This window comes from Balaenoptera musculus, chromosome 13, assembly GCF_009873245.2.
Source record: "Balaenoptera musculus isolate JJ_BM4_2016_0621 chromosome 13, mBalMus1.pri.v3, whole genome shotgun sequence".
Lineage (NCBI taxonomy): Eukaryota > Metazoa > Chordata > Mammalia > Artiodactyla > Balaenopteridae > Balaenoptera > Balaenoptera musculus.
In genome coordinates, this window is record NC_045797.1 from 68398388 (window position 1) to 68423138 (window position 24751).

General features: G+C 39.9%; 1 protein-coding gene across 2 annotated transcripts in view; it reads right to left on the reverse strand.

Moving 5' to 3' along the window:
- Nucleotides 1–24751, reverse strand: part of BABAM2 (BRISC and BRCA1 A complex member 2) — a 431982-nt gene that overhangs the window by 195658 nt on the left and 211573 nt on the right. For both annotated transcript variants that reach the window (XM_036873975.1, XM_036873977.1), the window contains exon 7: nt 6986–7095. In XM_036873975.1, the coding sequence (XP_036729870.1) occupies nt 6986–7095 (110 nt within the window). The remainder of the gene's footprint in view (nt 1–6985; nt 7096–24751) is intronic.

Consider the following 24751-nt stretch of genomic DNA (forward strand, 5'->3'; position numbering starts at 1 on the left):
ACGGGCGTGAGCCGTGACTACCAGTGTGGACACCAGAGACGAGCATAAAACGCTAAGGCTGCTGCTGCAGCCACCAAGAATCCTGTGTGCAAGCACGGGTCACTACCCACACCTCCCTCCTGGGACCCTGTGCAGCCTGCCAATGTCGGGGTCCCGTGATCCAAGGACAATTTCCCCGGGAGAACGCACGGCGTGCATCAGGCTGATGCAACATCACACTGGCCTCTGCCACCACAGGCTCGCCCCGCCTTCTGTACCCCTCCCTCCCCCCAGCCTCAGTGAGCCAGAGCCCCCTATTCAGCCATCCCTTTAACCCCCTCCTGTCTGGGTGAAGAACAGATGCCACAGGGTGACCTACATGCAGAGGCGGGGTCATATCCAAGGTTGAACCCCAGGAGCTGTGTGAACAAAGAAGAGAAAGGGAAATTTCTCCCAGCAGCCTCAGAAGCAGGGGATTAAATCTCCACAAGCAGCTCGACGTACCCTGCAACTGTAAAATACCTGAATAGACAACAAATCACCCTAAAATTGAGGCGGTGGACTTTGGGAGCAACTGTAGACTTGGGGTTTGCTGTGTGCAACTGACTAGTTTCTGATTTTTATGTTTATCTCAGTATAGTTCTTAGCACTTGTTATCATTGGTGGATTTGTTTACTGGTTTGGTTGCTCTCTTCCTTTTTTTTTTTATTACTTAAAAAAGTGTTTAATTAAAAAAATTTTGTAATAATATTTCTTTATTTTTTGTTTTAATTATTTTATTTTATTTTATTTTATTTATTTTTCTTTCTCTCTTTCTTTTCTCCCTTTTCTTCTCAGCCGTGTGGCTGACAGGGTCTTGGCACTCCGGTCGGGTGTCAGGCCTGAGACTCTGAGGTGGGAGAGCCGAGTTCAGGACATTGGACCACCAGAGACCTCCCGGCCCCATGTAATATCAATCAGCGAGAACTCTCTCAGAGATCTCCGTTTCAACACTAAGAACCAGCTCCACTCAACGACCAGCAAGCTCCAGTGCTGGTCACCCCATGCCAAACAACAAGCAAGAAAGGAATACAACCCCACCCATTAGCAGAGAGACTGCCTAAAATCATAATACGTTCACAGACACCCCCAAACACACTACCAGATGCAGTCCTGCCCACCAGAAAGACAAGATCCAGCCTCATCCACCAGAACACAGGCACCAGTCCCCTCCACCAGGAAGCCTACACAACCCACTGAACCAACCTCACCCACTGGGGGCAGACAAAAAAACAATGGGGACTACGAACCTGCAGCCTGCAAAAAGAAGACCCTAAACACAGTACGTTAAGCAAAATGAGAAGACAGAGAAATATGCAGCAGATGAAGAAGCAAAGTAAACACCCACCAGACCAAACAAATGAAGAGGAAATAGGCAGTCTACCTGAAAAAAAAATTCAGAGTAATGATAGTAAAGATGATCCGGAATCTTGAAAATAGAATGGAGAAACTACAAGAAACGTTTAACAAGGACCTAGAAGAACTAAAGAGCAAACAAACAATGATGAACAACACAATAAATGAAATTTAAAATTCTCTAGAAGGAATCAATAGCAGAATAACTGAGGAAAAGAACGGATAAGTGACCTGGAAGATAAAATAGTGGAAATAACTACCACATAGCAGAATAAAGAAAACAGAATGAAAAGAATTGAGGACAGTCTCAGAGACCTCTGGGACAACATTAAACGCACCAAGAGTCGAATTATAGGGGTCCGAGAAGAAGAAGAGAAAAAGAGAGGGACTGAGAAAATATTTGAAGAGATTATAGTTGAAGACTTCCCTAATATGGGAAAGGAAATAGTCAATCAAGTGCAGAAGCACAGAGAGTCCCATACAGGATAAATCCAAGGAGAAAACACACCAAGATACATATTAATCAAACTATCAAAAATTAAATACAAAGAAAAAATATTAAAAGCAGCAAGGGAAACGCAACAATGAACATACAAGGGAATCCCCATAAGGTTAACAGCTGATCTTTCAGCAGGAACTCTGCAAGCCAGAAGGGAGTAGCAGGATATACTGAAAGCGATGAAAGGGGAAAACCTACAACCAAGATGACTCTACCCCAGCAAGGATCTCATCCAGAGCTGACAGAGAAATTAAAACCCTTACAGACAAGCAAAAGCGAAGAGAATCAGCACCACCACACCAGCTTTACAACAATGCTAAAGGAACTTCTCTAGGCAGGAAACACAATAGAAGGAAAAGACTTACAATAACAAACTCAAAACAATTAAGAAATGGTAATAGGAACATACATATCGATAATTACCTTAAATGTAAATGGATTAAATGCTCCAACCAAAAGACACAGACTGGCTGAATGGATACAGAAACAAGACCCGTACTATGCTGTCTACAAGAGACCCACTTCAGACCTAGGGACACATACAGAATGAAAGTGAGGGGATGGAAAAGACATTCCATGCAAATGGAAATCAAAAGAAAGCTGGGGTAGCAATTCTCATATTAGACAAAATAAACTTTAAAATAAAGACTATTTCAAGAGACAAAGAAGGACACTACATAATGATCAAGGGATCAATCCAAGAAGAAGATATAACAATTGTAAATATTTATGCACCCAACATAGGGGCACCTCAATACATAAGGCAAATGTTAACAGCCATAAAAGGGGAAATCGACAGTAACACGATAATAGTAGGGGACTTTAACACACTACTTTCACCAATGGGCAGATCATCCAAAATGAAAATAAATAAGGAAACACAAGCATTAAATGACACATTAAACAAGATGGACTTAACTGATATTTATGGGACATTCCATCCACAAATGGCAGATAACACTTTCTTGTCAAGGGCTCATGGAACATTTGCCAGGATAGATCATATCTTGGGCCACAAATCAAGCCTTGGTAAATTTAAGAAAACTGAAATCATATCAAGTATCTTTTCCAAACAAAACACTATGAGACTAGATATCAATTACAGGAAAAAAACTGTAAAAAATACAAACACATGGAGGCTAAACAATACACTATTAAATAACCAAGAGATCACTGAAGAGAATCAAAGAGGGAAATCAAAAAATACCAGAAACAAATGACAGTGAAAACACAGACGACCCAAAACCTAGGGATGCAGAAAAAGCAGTTCTAAGAGGGAAGTGAATAGCAGTAGAATCCTACCTCAAGAAACAACAAACATCTCAAATAAACATCCTAAGTTTACGCCTAAAGCATTAGAGAAGAAGAACAAAAACACCCCAAAGTTAGCAGAAGGAAAGAAATCATAAAGAACAGATCAGAAATAAATGAAAAAGAATGAAGGAAACGATAGCAAAGATCAGTAAAACTGAACGCTGGTTCTTTGAGAAGATAAACAAAATTGATAAAACAATTAGCCAGACTCAACAGAAAAAATGGGAGAAGACTCAAATCAACAGAATGAGAAGTGAAAAGGAGAAGTAACAACTGACACTGCAGAAATACAAAGGATCATGAGAGATACTACAAGCAACTATACGCCAATAAAATGGACAACCTGGAAGAAATGGACAAAATTCTTAGAAAAGCACAACCTTCCAAGACTGAACCAGGAAGAACAGAAATATGAACTGACCAATCACAAGCACTGAAATTGACACTGTGATTAAAAATCTTCCAACCAACAAAAGCCCAGGACCGGATGGCTTCACAGGCGAATTCTATCAAACATTTAGAGAAGAACTAACACCTATCCTTCTCAAACTCTTCCAAAATATAGCAGACGGAGGAACACTCTCAAACTCATTCTACAAGACCACCATCACCCTGATATCAAAACCAGACAAAATGTGACAAAAAAAGAAAACTACAGGCTAATATCACTGATGAACATAGATGCAAAAATCCTCAACAATATACTAGCAAATGGAATCCAACAGCACATTAAAAGGATCATACACCATGATCAAGTGGGGTTTTTCCCAGGAATGCAAGGATTCTTCAATATACGCAAATCAATCACTGTGATACACCATATTAACAAATTGAAGGACAAAAACCATAAGATAATCTCAATAGATGCAGAAAAAGCTTTTGACAAAATTCAACATGCATTTATGATAAAAACCCTCCTGAAAGTAGGCATACAGGAAACTTACCTCAACATAATTAAGGCTATATATGACAAACCCACAGCCAACGTCGTTCTCAATGGTGAAAAAACTGAAATCATTTCCACTAGGATCAGGAAAAAGACAAGGTTGCCCACTCTCACCACTATTATTCAACATAGTTTTGGAAGTTTTAGCCACAGCAATCAGAGAAGAAAAAGAAATAAAAGGAATCCAAATCGGAAAAGAAGAAGTAAAACTGTCACTGTTTGCAGATGACATGATACTATACATACAGAATCCTAAAGATGCTACCAGAAAACTACTAGAGCTAATCAATGCTTTTGGTAAAGTAGCAGGATACAAAATTAATGCACAGAAATCTCCTGCATTCCTAAACACTAATGATGAAAAATCTGAAAGAGAAATTAAGGAAACACTCCCATTTACCACTGCAACAAAAAGAATAAAATACCTAGGAATAAACTTACCTAAGGAGACAAAAGACCTGTATGCAGAAAACTATAAGACACTGATGAAGGAAATGAAACATGATACAAACAGATGGAGAGATATACCATGTTCTTGGATTGGAGGAATCAACACTGTGAAAATGACTACACTACCCAAAGCAATCTACCGATTCAATGCAACCTCTATCAAACTGCCAGTGGCATTTTTCACAGAACCAGAACAAAAAATTGCACGATTTGTATGGAAACATAAAAGACCCCAAATAGCCAAAGCAATCTTGAGAAAGAAAAACGGAGCTGGAGCAATCAGGCTCCCTGACTTCAGACTATACTACAAAGCTACAGTGCTCAAGACCATATGGTACTGGCACAAAACAGAACACAGATCAATGGAACAGGATAGAAAGCCCAGAGTTAAACCCACACACATATGGTCACCTTATCTTTGATAAAGGAGGCAAGAATATACAATGGAGAAAAGACAGCCTCTTCAATAAGTGGTGCTGGGAAAACTGGACAGCTACATGTAAAAGAATGAAATTAGAACAGTCCGTAACACCATACACAAAAATAAACTCAAAATGCATTAAAGACCTAAATGTAAGGCCAGACACTATAAAACTCTTAGAGGAAAACATAGGCAGAACACTCTATGACATAAATCACAGCAAGACCCTTTTTGACCCACCTCCTAGAGAAATGGAAATAAAAACAAAAATAAACAAATGGGACCTAATGAAACTTAAAAGCTTTTGCACAGCAAAAGAAGCCATAAACAAGACGAAAAGACAACCCTCAGAATGGGAGAAAATATTTGCACACGAAGCAACTGACAAAGGATTAATCTCCAAAATATACAAGGAGCTCATGCAGCTCAATATCAAAAAAACAAACAACCCAGTCCAAAAATGGGCAGAAGACCTAAATAGACATTTCTCCAAGGAAGATATACAGATTGCCAACAAACACATGAAAGGATGCTCAGCATCATTAATCATTAGAGAAATGCAAATCAAAACTACAATGAGGTGTCACCTCACACCAGTCAGAATGGCCAGCATCAAAAAATCTACAAACAATAAATGCTGGAGAGGGTGTGGAGAAGCGGGAACCCTCTTGCACTGTTGGTGGGAATGTAAATTGGTACAGCCACTACAGAGAACAGTATGGAGGTTCCTTAAAAAACTAAAAATAGAGCTACCATATGACCCAGCAATCCCACTACTGGGCATATACCCTCAGAAAACAATAATTCAAAAACAGTCATGTACCACAATGTTCATTGCAGCTCTATTTACAATAGCCAGGACATGGAAGCAACCTAAGTGTCCATCGACAAATGAATGGATAAAGAAGATGTGGCACATATATACAATGCAATATTACTCAGCCATAAAAAGAAATGAAATTGAGTTATTTGTAGTGAGGTGGATGGACCTAGAGTCTGTCCTACAGATTGAAGTAAGTCAGAAAGAGAAAAACAAATACCGTATGCTAACACATATATATGGAACCTAAAAGAAAAAAAAAAAGGTTCTGAAGAAACTAGGAGCAGGACAGGAATAAAGATGCAGACGTAGAGAATGGACTTGAGGACACGGGGGAGGGGGAAGGGGTAAGCTGGGACAAAGTGAGAGAGTGGCATTGACATATATACACTATCAAACGTAAAATAGATAGCTAGTGGGAAGCAGCCACATAGCACAAGAAGATCAGCTCGGTGCTTTGTGACCACCTAGAGGGGTGGGATAAGGAGTGTGGGAAGGAGACGCAAGAGGGAGGGGATATGGGGATATATGTATACATATAGCTGATTCACTTTGTTATACAGCAGAAAGTAACACAACATAATTCTAAAGCAATTATACTCCAATAAAGATGTTAAAAAAAAATAAATAAAATAAACTACTTGTACCATGTAGCCTGAATGTTGTGTAAAGTTATATAGAACTATTTCAACACAGAAAAATAATTCGAACATGTCATCGTTTTAAGCTATCTGCTTTTTCTATTCCCTTCACTAATCTAAATAAGTTAATTCTGTCAGGATACTGGTTACCTTTTTGCAAACAACTGGAAGCATTACAAATACACAAGAAATTGCGTAGGATGTTGTTCAGCAGTCCTCTTTCGGGTAACCATACATACACAGGGGCATTTGGAAGGAGTCACAATTGTGAATCCAGTCTACCATGCACAGTATTCACATCACAAACTGCACAACTAAGTCTCATCCAAAGATCACAGCGGCAAATACTAACTGCATTTACTCTGAAATCTAAACTGTGAATATAATTCATTTTTAAAAAACAAAAGTCAATAAAGAGAAGTCATTTTAAGAGTTTAAGAGTGGCAAAAGAGGTAGCAAGCATGTTTGATTAACAAGGAGAAGCATCAGGCTACATAACATAAATGACACGGACACTTACTGTTCAATTCGGGGTGACAAGTACAGCTTAGGATACACCTGAGTGGCTTCAGTGTCCTCAAAACTGACAGAAAGGAGGGCCACATCTTCTCCCGGGTCTTCATTCACATCCTTAAACAGTTAGTGAAAAACACAATGCCATCAGTTCCTTCTCTCATGACACCTTTCTGGTGACCAGCTTACAGCCCACTAGCAATGAGACCAGTGGTGTGAGTTACCTGGATTCAAGACGCCACACATCCTTTGCCACCTACCTAGTCACTCTTTTAGAGTGATAGCTTTCAAACTTTCTGACCAAAGCCTACCACACTGAGAAAAGGACTGCCACCAATTTCACTTGTTCCCACATTCCAAGAGGGGAAAAGTGAATCTGGTGACAACAAAGAATTAGACAAAAACATAGTTAACAAATTACAGTAAACATGTTGCTAGCAAGATATATAATGGCTTATAATTTACATAATACATACAAATGGCTTAAAATTTACTTTTCCTAGGATGAAGAAGCATTATAAACATGATTTATATCACTAGACAACAACAAAATCTTAAAATACTCAGTAATTTTATTATATCTACCTTGATAATATGTTATTTAAATGGCAAACATTACCAAGAAGCATATCACTATGAAGTATTCCACTGTACATGCAAATGGCAGGGTGTTATGTACATATCTGCTTTAGCAAAATGATTATGGATGATTCATATGTGAACCACAAGACATACGTATCTTAAAAGGCTAGTTATAAGAATATTATGACAAAAACATTGTTGATCCAAATATGTATCAAGAAACATTGAGAGGTTAACCAAACAACCCACAATAAACTAGACTGATAATGATAAAGCTAAACTTACTGTAATTTATAATTAAAAAGCAAGAATAGCAACAATCGAATGTCATAACCAACCCAAACCAACACGGATGATACACTGAATTGTCCTGAATTAAAATTGTGGGATTTACAACTATGTGCATGTGCTTTACGATTACTGCCAAGCACTGAGTATTTGCCAGACTGCCAGAAGAAAATACCAAATTAGAATAAATTCTCGTAGCATGTTGATTTCAATTTGTGAATAGCAAATTTTAATAACCCTTAATAATTTATTTCTGGTTGATAGTGGCTCCAAGTCAAATGTAGGTTTTTTTAAAAAACTTAATAGCATTGTGCATCTTTCACCCCAAAGGACCGGTAAGAACTGACCCACATTTCTGAATCAGTTCACAGGTCCTCAGGAGGGCTCAGCAGCCATCCTAGGAGGGTCCCAACCCAGACTTTAAGAAGCACTGCCCGTGAGCTGTGAGAATCTCAGATATGAAGTCCTTCCTTTGATCTAAAACTAACCTCAGCCCTGTTTCTCCTGCATCCTAGGAAGCTGGACATCATGCTCACCTGCTCACCTCTAGCATCTTCAGTGTCCTTGCTCTGCCTTCTATTGTGCCTATAGGATGCACAAGTGTGGCAAGTATACATAGGGACAAGGACCGGAAGTCTCTCCCATCTTAAAATATAAAAATTTTAAAAAGAAAGAAAAGAATCATGCTGGTCTCTGCCTAGTTCCCTGGGTTCTCTCTCTCCTCCCCTGCACAGACTGCTGAATGAAAGAGTGGTCCACACTCCCTGCCTCACTCCCTCCCCTCCTCTTAGCCTCCCCTTAGCCCACTAGAGCAGCCTTCTGACCCTACTTCTTCCCACAGGCAGCCACTAAACACAGCAAATGCCTCTCGGTCCTTAGCTTACTTCATCTCTAAACAGTATTTAACATGGAAATCTCTCTCCTCGGGAAATTCTTTCTTGCTTCTAAGAAACTATACTCTCCTGGTCTTCTTCTGTCTCTTTGGCCACTTACCCTTCCCTTTTCATTCTCTCTTTTATAACTTCTCAATTGTCTTTTCGCTTTACATTACAAAATTTAGGCTTGTTGTAACTAGTCAAATGATACAGAAGTTTTTAAAAGAAAAAGCATTTCCACCCTCACTTTTCAAGGTAACCAATAGTAACCGTGTATGTGGCCTTAAACAGCTTTTTCTATGATCATAAAAACACACACACACTTGCATATAAATAACTCTTTAACCCTGTGTCTTGTTTTCCCTAATGGAGTCATATTATACACAGGACTCTACCAACTGCTTTCTAAATAGCCACATAATATTCCACGGCATGGATTTATTTTTTATTAACCATTCCCCTAGCAACAGACATTCAGGTTGTTTGTAGTTCTTAGCTACTTGATAGTGCTACAATAAATATCCTTGTATATATACCCTTTACTAGTGGGATGCATATTTCTTAGGAGATAACTAAAACTCAGCTGTTGGGTCAAAGGTTATAAATATTTTACATTTTAATAGAGTTTAATAGATTGTTTTTCAAAAAATTTTGCAGCAGTTCAAATTTGGACCCATGAATTTGCATCAGTATGAGAGAGAGCCTCTTTCCGTTCATCCTGAGTCACTGGATAACACTGGCTGTTGTCACTCTTTAATTTAATGTTGGCAATCTGATAGCTGGAAAATGGTATCTCAATTTAGACTCAATGAATGAAGCTGGGCAATTTTTTTCACTTGTTTACTGGTCATTTACGTTTCTCCTGTAAATTTTCCCAACAAATCCTTTACCCATTTTGCTTAAAGGTTCTTAGACTTTTTTGTTATTGTTGTTTATTAGATTTACTAACCCTTGTCTATCGCGTGTATTATAAATATTTTCTCTTTTTGACTTCTGACTTTATCTAGGGGCTCTTCTGAGATCAGAAGAAAATTTAGATTTCTATAGAGTTAAATCTGGTTAATAACTCAGGGGTTGTTTAATCATTTTCCTAGTTTTTCATCTAACATTGTTACAATTTTATTTTTACATGTAGATTTGCAATACACATGTATATCTGGAATATATTTTTAGGTGGTATGACACAGGAAGTATGTACAAGGAGGATCTTAGTACAGTGCCTGGAACACAGAAACCACCCAATGTTTGCTGAATGGATAAATCAATAAACAATTTAATGTTAATTCCTAACCGTTTTTCTCCACACCTAGTGATTTTCAGCAACCTGCTTTACAAAAGTTGTTGTCACCAGTGATGTCTGGAAACTAAGTACTGGCTCTTTGCTCCTGTCCTCCCCCCGCAACCCCACCCCCCCCCCCGCCAGGTACACCAAGGTCCCTAGAACTAGCGGTTTTAAAAGGAAAGCCAAGATTGGGAGTCTGAGTTTATCTATCACTTTTTGCTCTTTTATAGATGATAAAGAATCCAACCTTGAATATTCCTTTCTGCAAAGTAAGGATGGAAAATTTTAAAAATACTTATAGTCTCAACAAATAGAAACTATGTAATTATATGACTCTAAAACTCATAAAATATCTAAAATAAGGTTGAAGCTGAGCTTGAAAAAATTCACATTCAGAGGGACAAATTCATTTTATTTTATTATTTATTTACTTTACTTATTTATTTTTGTCTGCGTTGGGTCTTCGTTGCTGCGTGTGGGCTTTCGCTAGCTAGAGCGAGAGGGGGCTACTCTTCGTTGCGGTGCATGGGCTTCTTTCTCACTGCGGTGGCTTCTCTCGTTGCAGAACACAGGCCCTAGAGCACGCAGGCTTCAGTAGTTGTGGTGCGCAGGCTCAGTAGTTGTGGCTTGTGGGCTCTAGAGTGCAGGCTCAGTAGTTGTGGCTCACGGGCTTAGTTGCTCCATGGCATGTGGGATCTTCCGGATCAGGGTTTGAACCGGTGTCCCCTGCATTGGCAGGCGGATCCTTAACCACTATGCCAACAGGGAAGTCCCGGGACAAATTCATTTTATAATCTAAGTGTAGAAGTAGTCACCCTTTCGAGTTAGGCTGGTCATCTTAAGAGAGGCAATAAAAAAAGAACTAACATTGAATTGACTTTCAGATACCTTTCCCCAATGACTAAGTTTCCTTGTTAAAGGTCAAGGCTCTGACCTCAAGTCACAAAACTCTGTAAAAACAAAAAAACACTGCAAAACCTGGGGCCAGTAAAAACCCTTTTAATTAACAGCTTCATTCCATATGCCTATGGATAATTTATAATTATTTCCCTTTCCTGCTTTTTAACTTCTCATTTCACTACTACTTAAGCAAAGAACAGAAATGCTCAGAGACAGTCCTCCAAACAACCGGAATGACCCTGGTTTATATAATCAACATTTATTATCTGGCATCCTGCAAAAAGTACACGAAACATTACTCTGAATATGAAAATAGTTGTTTCCAGGAGTTCCTTTTATGAACTACTTTAATATGATTTATTCCCCTTGGTGTGGCACGTGAGTTTTCCCCCGAGTTGGTATTTGATTCCTAATGGATACGTAAGTTTGACTTTGAGAGCTTAAATAAGCCCAAGGAGTTCCAAAAATACAAATCCACACAGAGCTGTTTCCAGTTTCTGCAACTCTAACAGGCTTGTACATGTGTTCCTTTCCATCTGGGAAATTATAAAAGAAGCTCTTGTACCATGGCTCTTAGAAGCTAACATTACAGATGATTATTGTAACCACTAATGGCAGCATTTGGAAAACAGGGGGTGGTTATAGTGTAGTAGGGGACATTTAAAAATGTATAAGTATACATTTTCAGGGCTTTCTATCTGCACCATTTGAAACTGCAACAAGCTAAAATGGGGGAAAGATGCCGAATCTGCTGAAGTTAAAAAATAAAAATAAAAAAAAATAAAAATACTGACTCCTACCTTTATAAAAGCATGTCAGGCACTGATATACATAGGGTGAGGCAATAATGGCCATGATATTTTGCTGAAAACTAACTATGGATTTGGCTCGGCACTTGGCTGTAGCACAAAGGGGTTCCTACGGCTTGCAGTGAATAGTCACTAGATGGTGAGTTCCATGCAGGCTGGGAGTTTTTCCTGTTCATTTTTGTATCCCCAGTGTCTGGAACATAGTAAATATATAGCAAATTGGTTGAAAAAAACTGAATTAATGCAGGAATGACTGTAAGAATGAGGAAATAATGGAGTTAAACAGAAAATGCTTTTTTTTTTTTTTTAAAGATTTATTTATTGATTTATTGATTGATTGATTGCTATGTTGGGTCTTCGTTTCTGTGCTAGGGCTTTCTCCAGTTGCGGCGAGCAGGGGCCACTCCTCATCGCGGCGCGCGGGCCTCTCACTGTCGCGGCCCCTCCCGCTGCAGCGCACAGGCTCCAGACGCGCAGGCTCAGCAGCTGTGGCTCACGGGCCCAGCCGCCCCGCGGCATGTGGGATCTTCCCAGACCAGGGCTCGAACCCGCGCTCCCTGCATTAGCAGGCAGACTCTCAACCACTGCGCCACCAGGGAAGCCCCAGAAAATGCTTTTTGCTAGAAAGATTCTCAATATTTATCTCTTTAGTTCCTTAAATCTATGACTACTTAAGATTTTATCAAAGAAAACTCAAAGCTGAACCATAGGTAAGCGAAGGGTATACCGACTAATAAAAGTTAACATTCTGCTTAGGTCATAATGGTTTATCTATACACCTATTCTCAATCGCTGCTCATTGCAAATATCAAAAGGGTGTAGAAAAGACAACAATTAGCCTTGGAAATGAAAGCAAACACAAGTACAATTTATCATTATGCTGTACCTTTTTTTTTTTTTTTTTTTAAAAGGACACTGTTGTTTTTTTTTTTTTTTTTTTTTTTTTTTTAATTTTTATTTATTTATTTATGGCTGTGTTGGGTCTTCGTTTCTGTGCGAGGGCTTTCTCTAGTTGTGGCAAGTGGGGGCCACTCTTCATCGCGGTGCGCGGGCCTCTCACCATCGCGGCCTCTCTCGTTGCGGAGCACAGGCTCCAGACGCGCAGGCTCAGCAATTGTGGCTCACGGGCCCAGTTGCTCCGCAGCACGTGGGATCTTCCCAGACCAGGGCTCGAACCCGTGTCCCCTGCATTCACAGGCAGACTCTCAACCACTGCGCCACCAGGGAAGCCCTGTACCTTTTTGATATGCTAATTTTCCAAGTGAGGAAAGCAGCCATTGAACAAGCCCCGACATGTTGAGTGTCAATACAGGAACAAACTGTCAGTTAACTAATTGCTGATAGACATGAGCTGGACAATATATATTACAAACCACATGTCACAGAGCCACTGTATTTCTCAATTCAAAAAGGCTTACAACAAAGCTATAACCATTACTAGCAAAACCAGTTTGTGGACATAAAGACTATAAGGAAGCTATTATACTGTCTGTCAAAAATAGAGTAAGAACCATTTTGAGTTACATTTAAAATGATATTAAACAAGGCCCAGGATTAATCATGATTCCTAGGGCGAAAAAACTAGGTCTGAGTAAGCACCTCATTATACAAAAGCTATGAGCTTTTGAAAGGATGTAAGCAAATTAAAAATTCCAAACACAGAACCTTATTTTAAAATATACTAAGTGAGGTTTGTACTTTAGAGGCCCAGTATTTTGATATTACAGATTCGTCATCAAATTACATAAATTTAGATTTTTCAAAGTCAAGTTCTTTCAAGTAAGAGAATAAGACTCTCATGATGCTACCGTTCATTTAACAAACATTTAACAAAGTAAGGAAAATAGATAATATGTTACAAATATTATGGAGAAAAATGCAAGCAGGGGAAGGGGGCAAGGAGTGAGGAGGGAATGGAAGTTTCAAGAGAGTGGTCAAAGACAGCTTATGGAGACTCGGCAGTGGCCTCTCACTACTTGAGAGAGGAGATTTAGGATAAAAATCCTCTTGACTCACGGTGTTATACGTCAGCATAAGCAGTTCCAGTCAAAATTTGAATTTGTATTCTACTAGCATTAAGATATGACAATGAACATGCTAGGGAATGGAATTAAATCTAAGCAAAAGAAATATGGAAGAACAAGGAAAACGATGTACCTAACAGAAGACCTTGGTCTCACTGCTAAGAGGTCTCTGTCCAGTAAAGACACTGGTCATTTTTTTTGAAATCAGGTCATTTCCTCTTCATCAAAGTGCTGGGAAATATACAAGTGCAAGGAAAGGCAGTGTAGTCGGAAAGCAAAATGGATACAAGAGTAAGGAATCAATGGGCGTCGTGTCGTGTCGTGTCGGGCCCTTCTGCCTGCTGGTGTGGCTTCTGGCCCTGGGCCCCTCCTTTCCATGCAGCAGGGGTTGCAGCACTGGGGTTGGGGTTCTGAAGGCCTAGTTACTGCTTATCTCACTACATACTGAGTTCTTGCCTAAAAATTACTTTGATACATTGATATATCTTGTGAAGGTAGCCTTTAAGAGAGTTAAGTCTGATTTGGTTTCTCCAAATAGAAATGGGAGTAAAAAGATTCCCTCTGCTTGGTCCAGACAAACTGGGCCACTCCCCATATATTTTACTAGATCTTGACTAACACTTTTGCCCTTGCCATTTCCCTTATCAAAAAGCTCTTTCTCTTGAGGGGGTTGGGAAGGGCAGAATAGGTGAAGGGGATTAAGAGGTACAAACCTCCAGTTAAAAATAAATAAGCCACAGGGATATAATATACAGAATAAGGAATATGGTCAATAATATTGTGGTGATCATTTCATAATGTATGCAGATGTCCAGTCACTATGTAGTACACTTGAAGGTAACATAATATTGTACATCAACTATATCTCAATTAAAAAATAAAGCACAATTTAAAATGTTCTTTCTCTCCTTTTCTTAATGACTTTATGTGGTGACTTAATGTGGTGACTTTAATTTCTTTTTTCTTTTTAAAGATTTTTTTTTTAATGTGGTCCATTTTTTAAAGGCTTTATTGAATTTCTTACAATATTGCTTCTGTTTTATGTTTTGGTTTTTTGGCCGTGAGGCATGTGGGATCTTAGCTCCCCAACCAGGGATCGAACCCGCACCCCCTGCATTGGAAGGCGACGTCTTAACCACTGGGCCGCCAGGGAAGTCCCAGTGACTTTAATTTCTTTAACTCTGATTGTAAATTCACTTGCTCCATTAGGATTCCTTTCAACTGCAGTGTGATCTATGTCTACCCTTGGTAGTTTGTACATGTTACCTCATGAATTCCCCATGCTGTTTCAGCAGTGTATATTTTAAATTCCAAACAGACTGAATTTCTTGAGGGCAGGGTAGAGATCTCCTACTTCCTATTATGTCTAATAACAACAGCTGACATATATTCAGTGTTTATTCAATAGTCACTTTGCTTAGTGCTTTCTGTGCATTATCTCATACAATTGCCATAACAGCCTTAAAAGGTAGGTACTATTATTGTACATTTGCAGATGAAGAAACTGAGGCTTGAAAGTGATTAAATGGTGAAAATGAATTTTGAACCCATGTATGTTGACTCAGAACCTGGACTCTTAGCCATGATGCTATGCCCACTGGCATGTTGTTGGGCACAAAGAAAAGACTCAGTATCAGTGCTCAAAGAAAGATATAAACAACTTGGAAACCCACATGCAGAAAAGATAGCAGAGGTTTACTATACATGTACTTGTCCTCCATTTGGTGTCTAAATCCTGTGTGCTCCAAACGACCATAAGCAACTTAAGGAGCCATTTCTTATGCCCTTTTTATCCCAAATAGACTATCCTGCCTGCACCAATGGGTATTCAAAACTAATTGAGGAGTATATGCTTTATGTGTTTTAATGTTTACTTTTAGAAACTGTGGAGCAAGAAATTTTAAATTTTAAGAGTATGAAGACTAAAAGCTATAAAGGTCACCATGCCAAATAAAATGTATTTGTTTGACATCTTCACACAGACTCAGTGAAGGAAAGAGGATGGCTTCCCCAAGAACACTGATGAGGGCTGTGGAGTTCTAAGCCATAACATCAATCTTCCTTCAATTCTGTACGGTTAGGCACACTCTACGATTAACTAACTGTACTCAGTGGAAATAAGAAGAGCTGATTGTCGGGTCGGGAAAGGATAACTACAATGTTCTTGGAACAGCCAGCTCTTAGAAGGGGAGTCCAGGATACCAGGAGAGAGCTGCTGTCACCTACCCGTGTTTTCTAAAAGTGACATCTTGAGTTCATTACTATGAGATGTCACCATACAGTATGGGGTTAGGGTTTTGTTTTGTTTTTTTTTATATCTTGCTTATTAGTTTCATAAACAAAAACCACTTCACTGCTCTCATTTATGCAGGAATCTGCTTGTGAAGCTGTACTTAACCTTAATATGTTGGTTATAGCTTCTGTTTATAAAACTAAATTGAAACACATGCTGTGCAAACAACTTTGGGGGGAAAAATGCCTGGCTCTTTTAAAATAATGATGATCAAGATTTCGTTGGTCAACTCCTGTCCCAACGGTTATTATACCTAACAGACATAGCCTTGAGAACCACCAACTTTCTTTGAATAATCACAGCATTGACTAAAAGGCGTGTAAAATGGAGACTTCTCTCCAGAGGGTTGGAGGTGGTGGTGGGTGGGGGTGGGGGGGAATCGCAGTACAGCCAGGGTCCTCATTGGAAGCACAGGATGTTTCCTGGCTTCCACCACCTTCTCTACTCACCAATGTTTCTAGAGAAAGAATCTGGAGTGTGGGGTTTCCCCTATTACCCTAACAATGTGTTCTTAATGAGTCTGATAAGAAGCTAAGCTTATTTATATAAGCATCAGTTTTTGTAACTGTTTTACAAATCAAACTAAACCACATCCTCAGGCGTCTGAGTTGTGACTTTATGCACATCTACAGATACAAACCTTGTGCCAGACTGTCATCCAGGAGCCCAACAAAACAAGTTAAAACAATAGTGAGTTTTCTTTAAGCGCATATGGAACAAATACGACACCATTTACCACATCCCCAGTATGGTTCCATAACTTAAGGAAAAGGTAGATAAAGCTTTTATGTAAGTAGTTCATACAGCTCTTTGTAAGGGATAGAAAAAGAAAGATTTGAAATGGTAGCTGATACAGTGGGCATCTGTGATGTTACCTGCCTGACACCTTCTCTTCTCCTGGGAAGCCCCTCTCTCTTCTAGTCCCCACCCGTAAGCCCCGATCCTTACAGCTCCCAGCAGAGATGCCACTTCCAACCCCCTGAGAACAGCTGATGGGTCCCGGAAGAGTCCAGTCCTTTTGCGCAGGCGAAAGAAACTGTCAGTAGCCATATTTCCCATTCATGGAAGAGGCCAGGCTGTAGGGTGAGAGAGTAAAGCCTGCACCCTAGAGAAGCAGAGCTGAGAGAGAAGAGCGCCCTGGGCAGCACTCACACCCTGAGTTCCCGTGGTGCTTGGTCCAGCTGTGTCCTGCTCCTACTGTTGTTTGGCTTTTCAACCTTCTCCCAGCTTTGGAAAGCCAATAAATTGCCCTACGTGCTTTCTGCTGGTTTGAAGTGGTTTTCCTTCACTTATAACCAGCATTTTCTCTTGTAAATTATTAAACTGACTAATATAGATAACCATGGCAAATTGAAACTTACAGAACTAAGTGCTAAGAAGAGACTTTCGTTCCTGAGTTATTTGAATACTTGCTACATGCTACGGAGTGCCAGGCCCTAATCAGAGCCTAGAAAGGGCTTTTAGAACAAAGGTGAGCGGCATGCCTCCGCACATGCCAGAAGAAAGCTTTGCCAGAGCAATCTGCCGCAGCGTCAGGCTCTGGCTGCAGCTCGGCTATTTTCCTGCACTTACTGCTTCTCATCCTGGTGGACCTGAAACAGCACAGTAACCCATCCCGGGCCTTGGATGGAACAGCCTGCACTCCCCGCTCTATAGCCACCCTAAACCTCACCCAGTGAATGAAAAGGTATTGGAGGTGCCAACGCTAAAGGCGGACAAGCCGCAGCAGCAAGCCATTTGAACACATACAACGTTTTGCAAGTTCATCATACAACTTAACAACTGCACAGAAATGGTGATCTTTTAGCTACAGAAATAAAAAAATTTTGCTAAGAGTCTGCATGTTCTTATATTTTTTCCATATGACATGCTAAATGTGGGCATTATGGAAAGCAACAGGTTTGCAAGGCTTCGGCAAATGTATATGAAAGTAGCCAAGCACAGAACCAGGCATGAAGAATGTGCTTGGTAAATGTTAAGTTTCATTTCTCTTACTCCTTCCTCCCCGACTCTTGGTCTGACATCATTTCCATTACCATGCTATTCTTTCTACTATTAAAGCTCCACGAACAACCCAGTCCAAAAATGGGCAGAAGACCTAAATAGACATTTCTCCAAAGAAGATATACAGATGGCCTACAGACACATGAAAGAATGCTCAACATCATTAATCATTAGAGAAATGCAAATCAAAACTACAATGAGATATCATCTCACACCAGTCAGAATGGCCATCATCAAAAAATCTAGAAACAATAAATGCTGGAGAGGGTGTGGAGGAAAGGGAACACTCTTGCACTGTTGGTGGGAATGTAAATTGATACAGCCACTATGGAGAACAGTATGGAGGTTCCTTAAAAAACTACAAATAGAACTACCATACGACCCAGCAATCCCACTACTGGGCATATACCCTGAGAAAACCATAGGTCAAAAAGTGTCATGTACCACAATGTTCATTGCAGCTCTATTTACAATAGCCAGGACCTGGAAGCAACCTAAATGTCCATCGACAGATGAATGGATAAAGAAGATGTGGCACATATATACAATGGAATATTACTCAGCCATAAAAAGAAATGAAATGGAGGTATTTGTAATGAGGTGGATGGAGTTAGAGTCTGTCATACAGAGTGAAGTAAGTCAGAAAGAGAAAAACAAATACAGTATGCTAACACATATATACGGAATCTAAGGAAAAAAAAAAAAAAAAAAAGGCCATGAAGAACCGAGTGGCAAGACGGGAATAAAGACACAGACCTAGTAGAGAATGGACTTGAGGATATGGGGAGGGGGGTGGGGTGAGATGTGACAGGGTAGAGAGTGTCATGGACATATATACACTACCAAATGTAAAATAGATAGCTAGTGGGAAGCAGCCGCATAGCACAGGGAGATCAGCTCGGTGCTTTGTGACCACCTAGAGGGGTGGGATGGGGGAGGGTGGGAGGGAGGGAGATGCAAGAGGGAAGAGAAATGGGAACATATTGTATATGTATAACTGATTCACTTTGTTATAAAGCAGAAGCTAACACACTATTGTAAGGCAATTATACTTCAATAAAGATGTTAAAAAAAAAAAAGCTCCACCCTATCCTTTCCAGGCTAGGTAGCTTTGAGTTATGGGGTTTAGAGATTCTTCCTGTGTGGTTCTGTGTGTGAGGACAGAAGGGAACGGCACCCTAGAAGTGCATAACACCTTTGCACCCACCCACCCAGCGAATCATTTGGCTCAAACAGTCTGGTGCCCATGGCAACTAGGCAACTGGTTACTTCCATGCTGTTTCAGCCACCTGGTACCGCACCCTCATTAACTGGCGACAATCACAAGCCACAGGTGTTAAAACAGAGAATGGAGCCTACTAGACACTCTCTCCTTGAAGTAATCAGAGATCTTTTGATTTGCATATTGATGTTATCTGCAGAACTTAAAGGGCAGATAGGAGCTCTGAACAGAACTAGAGGCTTAGAGCCATATCCCTCTGGAACTGGCTGGAGGAATGATTCCAGAGCAGAAAATGAGCTCTGAGAAGTAAACACTGCATTTCTCTCAGATTCAAAAGTGCACCCTGGCCCTACAGTGGCCTGGTATTCCAGCCCCTCCAAGGTATCCTTCCAACCTCATTTTCCCATTCCGCCGCTGACACACCCTGACTGCAGCAGCTGCCCGAACTCCATCCTGCCACTCAATCCTAAATGCCTTCTTCCAGCCCTGCATTCCCCCAACCCCAAATCTCCCAATTCTATCTGTTCTTTAAAGTGCCACTCAGATGCCATGTCCTCTCACAAGACTTCCTGATCCCGCCCTCTGATGTAATGGTTTCTCCTCTGAAATCCTACAGGTATGTAGCTACACCCTTCATATGGTAACATTTCATTGTTTCATCTGCATTTTAAAGTTACTTAGATATGTGCTCTTATCATGTATCTGGTTGAGTTCCTTAAGAGCAGTGTTTCATTCATTGTCGTGCTCCCACTGCCTAGAATGGTGCCTACTACAAAAATAGGCACCCAATAAGTATTTGATGAACAAATGTATGAATATGTGTGTGAAAGAATGATCACATATGCTTGCCAGTAAACTGCTGATCCAAAAATGGGTTCCACAAGCAGACTTCCCTAGCAGAAACAGCAGAGGTCTATGTACCTTATTAATTTGACTTTCCAATATAAATCAGTAGGTGTAATTTGGGGCAGAATGAGCCATTATCCCTTGGGTTCAGGTCATCCCCTAGAATAAGAGGAAAATTCAAGTTCAAACACTTGACTGAGAGAGCAAACCCTACAAGACAAAAAGGCAAGAGCAATCTTTTTGCCATTTCTAATCAACTTCCAAACAACACACCATGTGCTATCACTAAGTCAATACTCATTTATGATTTACCTACCATGGGCAAAACATTTTGATGGAAACAGTAAGGAAAAAAGAATTGCAAGAATCCATCTCCCAACTCAAAGAGGCAGATGTAAACACATCAAGATGAGAAATGTTCTTTTTTTCTTCTTCAATAAGAGATCCGATAAGATAGGACGTGATTAATCCTTAAAAGGTAAGGCTGAAAACTCATCAGTTTCTTCTATGTATTGAGAGTGAATTCATCAGACTCTTTCCTGGCATTATACTTTTATAAGAGAGGAGATAAGGCAGGAGAGCAATGGGCATCCTAAGAGGAAAAAAGCAAAACTTCTAGAGGTGGTAGAAAGCAGCGAAAGGAAGCTCTGACTTTCCCAGCAAGCATGATATTAAATAGCAAGCTTTGGATGTTTTTCAGTGAAGACAGTCCTACCACTTCCTTACTCCAGACTATCTAGTTCAAAATGTGTAGACACAGGGGACCAGTACCAGACCCCAAAGGCAGATGTGGCATTACATTTGTGAACAGCCGGCAGCTAAATGAAGCCTGTGTGGATGGAGCCTTGCTAATCAGACCAACAGCACCAGCTTCACCTGGGTGATGCTTAACAGATGCCTCGATGATCTGTAGAACATTAAAGTTTGAGAAGCACCGGCTTAGAGAACTGACACTTAAGGGAGAGAAAATAGGTCCAAAAATAAAGAGAGAACTGAAAAGCAATGGACTGAGATATCCATCCTGTGATTAAACAGGAGGAGAACACAGATGAACTGTGATGTTGAACGGGGCTGTGGAAGAGTGTGGAAGGTATCTGAGACAAAGTTTAGGATTTAAAAATAAGTATCTGTGGTATATTCCAAAACCTCAGAGTTAAATGGAGGAAAGAATCATGGTAGAAACTGAAAAGTACAGTAAGGTACTCTTCAAATATTCTTCTAACCAGCCACATCCATAAGCTATGGAGGAGCCAGAGAAAGGGGCCAGGTCAAGAGAGCTGGCATTGTGAACACTATCCCCTTCGGGTCAATGATGTTGGAACTGTGCCAAAGGTGAAATGACATGCGCGAAGGGTAAATAAAATCAGAGAACGTTAAAAATAAAAAAGACCCCTTCGAGATCTGGGCCAGGGGTTGTTACCCTGTGTTCTGGGAAAAACTTGGGATCATGTGTACCTTAAAGTATATGTCTTAAGACATATACAGGGCATTTTGTATACCGGGCACTGGGAGAAAGATTTCATTTGTAAAAAGGTTTCTATTATATTAAAAATAAAGTTTGTAGTCATTGATTCCAATACCCACACTTCATAGATTTACAGATGGAGAAACCGAGATAAGGGAAGTGATTTGTCTAATGTGCAGAGTTGATCAGTCACAGGGCTGAAACCAAAACCCATGACTGCTGACTCCTGCATCAATGCTTTTTTTCACTACGTCAGTCTACTGTATCCAAACCTGCTTTGAAAACTCTATGCCGCTTACTAAATGAGGTCTGTGTGAATCAAAAAGGAAATGTAAGATCCCCCCAAACAGGAGGAAATTATTAAGAGTAGAAATTTGCATATGAAGAACATATTATACTAAAAAGTTCCCAAAATGGAAAACTCTAAATGTTGGACTTAGCATACATAACTATTGAGTAGGTGGCTTTGTTATTTAGAACTTTACTAATTATAGAGGTGCTGATGACCAGATTTAGAAGAACTATAAATTGAGTTAGACCTTATCCTTGGCTTGGGTTAGTGAAGAATATTTTTTTAATTTCTAAGCTAATAACAGGTTTAAGATAGACCAATTGACGTACATTTGCAGTTTTGTGCTTATGAACAGAAATTGTGACATTTCACGATACATAAATGATGATGAAAGTACTGAAGCATCCTAGCAAGTTGCAATTCTCCAGGGAAGCTATTAACAGCTTAACATTTCTTGTTCACATTAGAATGTGGATTCAACTTACTGAAAAAAGTTTATATCAAATAAGCATGAAAGAATACAATTAAGATAGCAGACTAGGTTGAACCCTTTAGCTCTTGGGTCTGTTACTTACTGAATCAAATGTTGGTAAGTGTACATGAAAATCTGCACAACAATCCAAAACAGGTTTCACAAACGACGTTAAAAAACAAACAAGCAAACCACGTTTAAAAAACTACACGGGCAGAAAACCTTCCCAATGCCTCAGCAAACTAAATAGGGCTTTTCCCCCAGATAAACCATGGCTGGACCTACTAAGCCTATGCATCCTGGGCAAAATATATTGCAGATTTCTTTTATTTTCTTCTGTCTTCAATTATTTCCATTCTCCTTCTATACTGAGTATACCTTTGGGACTGACCTCAGGATTCATGCATTCATTCATTCTACGAACATGTATTAATACCCTATTCTGTGTTAGGCACTACCTAGAAGGTGCTAGGGACACATGCCCTCAAAGCCTTTACAGACAAGTAGGAAAACTAAATAAACAATAAAAAAAACAATAACTGACCACCTGATTAAAACTGTTAGAATAAAGGTGTATTATAAGAGAGGTGTGAATCTATGGCAGGAAGAAGGAGAGGTGTTAAAGAAAGGGCAAAACTGGCTGCCACATACGGCTTTTCAAGGAGATAACGTTTTTAGTTGGAAGGAATCCCAGTGCTCTAAAGGAGTAAAAAGTATAAGGGAGTGAAACAAAGAGAGAACAGTGCATAGAAAGACACGGGGGTACAGAGGTACATGGCACATTCAGGGCAATGTTCAGGAAGGCTGAAACAGATGACACTAGTAAGGAGGGGTGACAGATGAAGCTGGACAAGTTTAAGGGACCAACCGTAAACAACCTTGATGCATTTCAGCCAGGAGTTTGTTTTTTTAAGGGCAACGCAAAAAGGGATTACAAACAAGGTAATAAAATGATCAGATTGCTTTAGAAAGAGTATTCTAACAGCTTGGGAAAGATGGACTGGAGAGCAAGGCTGAATGTGGGGTGGGGGTGGGAGGTCTACAGTGGTCCAGAGCAGAGCGAGAAGGATGTCCCCATAGAAAGGCAACTTGGTGTAGGGTGTCGGAGCCCAAGCAGAGTGCGAGGGTGCCCACACGAGGGAGAGACAGCAGCAACAATGGGAGACTGGTCACATGGGGGGGGGGGGGGGCTGTGTAACCAATGGAATATATCCGTAATATATTATAGAGAATGGGAACGGGATTTATCCCTGGGTGATATATCCACAATATATTACGGAGAACGGGAACGGGATTTATCGCTGGGTAATATATCCACAATATATTACGGAGAACGGGAACGGGATTTATCGCTGGGTAATATATCCACAATATATTACGGACAACGGGAACGGGATTTATCGCTGGGTAATATATCCACAATATATTACGGAGAACGGGAATGGGATTTATCGCTGGGTAATATATCCATAATATATTACGGAGAACGGGAATGGGATTTATCGCTGGCTAATATATCCAAATTATATTATGGAGAATGGGAACTGGATTTATCACTTTCAAAGAAGAAAGTTACAAATACGTACAAAGAGGAAAACAGAACAAATCCAGCATATTAAATTGGTATTGGAGGTATCCGTATGAACATAGTTGCTTAATATACACGGATAGATATAGAAATAATATTGAGCATCAAAATAAACAATGATGTAAGTCAGAAAGAGAAAAACAAATACCGTATGCTAACACATATATATGGAATCTAAAAAAGAAAAAAAAAAAAAAAAAAAGAAAAAATAAATGGACAGAAAAAACTAGGGGCAAGATGGGAATAAAGATGCAGACCTACTAGAGAATGGACTTGAGGATATGGGGAGGGGGAAGGGTAAGCTGGGACAAAGTAAGAGAGTGGCATGGACATATATACACTACCAAACGTAAAATAGATAGCTAGTGGGAAGCAGCCGCATAGCACAGAGAGATCAGCTTGGTGCTTTGTGACCACCTACAGGGGTGGGATAGGGAGGATGGGAGGGAGGGAGATGCAAGAGGGAAGAGATATGGGGATATATGTATATGTATAACTGATTCACTTTGTTATAAAGCAGAACCTAACACACCATTGTAAAGCAATTATACTCCAATAAAGATGTTAAAAAAATAAAAATAAAAATAAACAATGATGGTAACTGACTATAATCCATTAAATCAAATGGGAAATCATGAGTCCATACTGCTATAAATAAAGTTTCATGAAAAACGAGACATTTGTATGGTTTCAAAGGCCCTCCCCACAAAATACTTACCAATTACAAAAGAAAAAAAGTAACTTTTCAGGGGAGAGCTTCACAGACACCACTTTAAACAAGTCGTGAAGGTGAACACAACATTGGTAATGAGTCAAACAGATAGGGTGTGC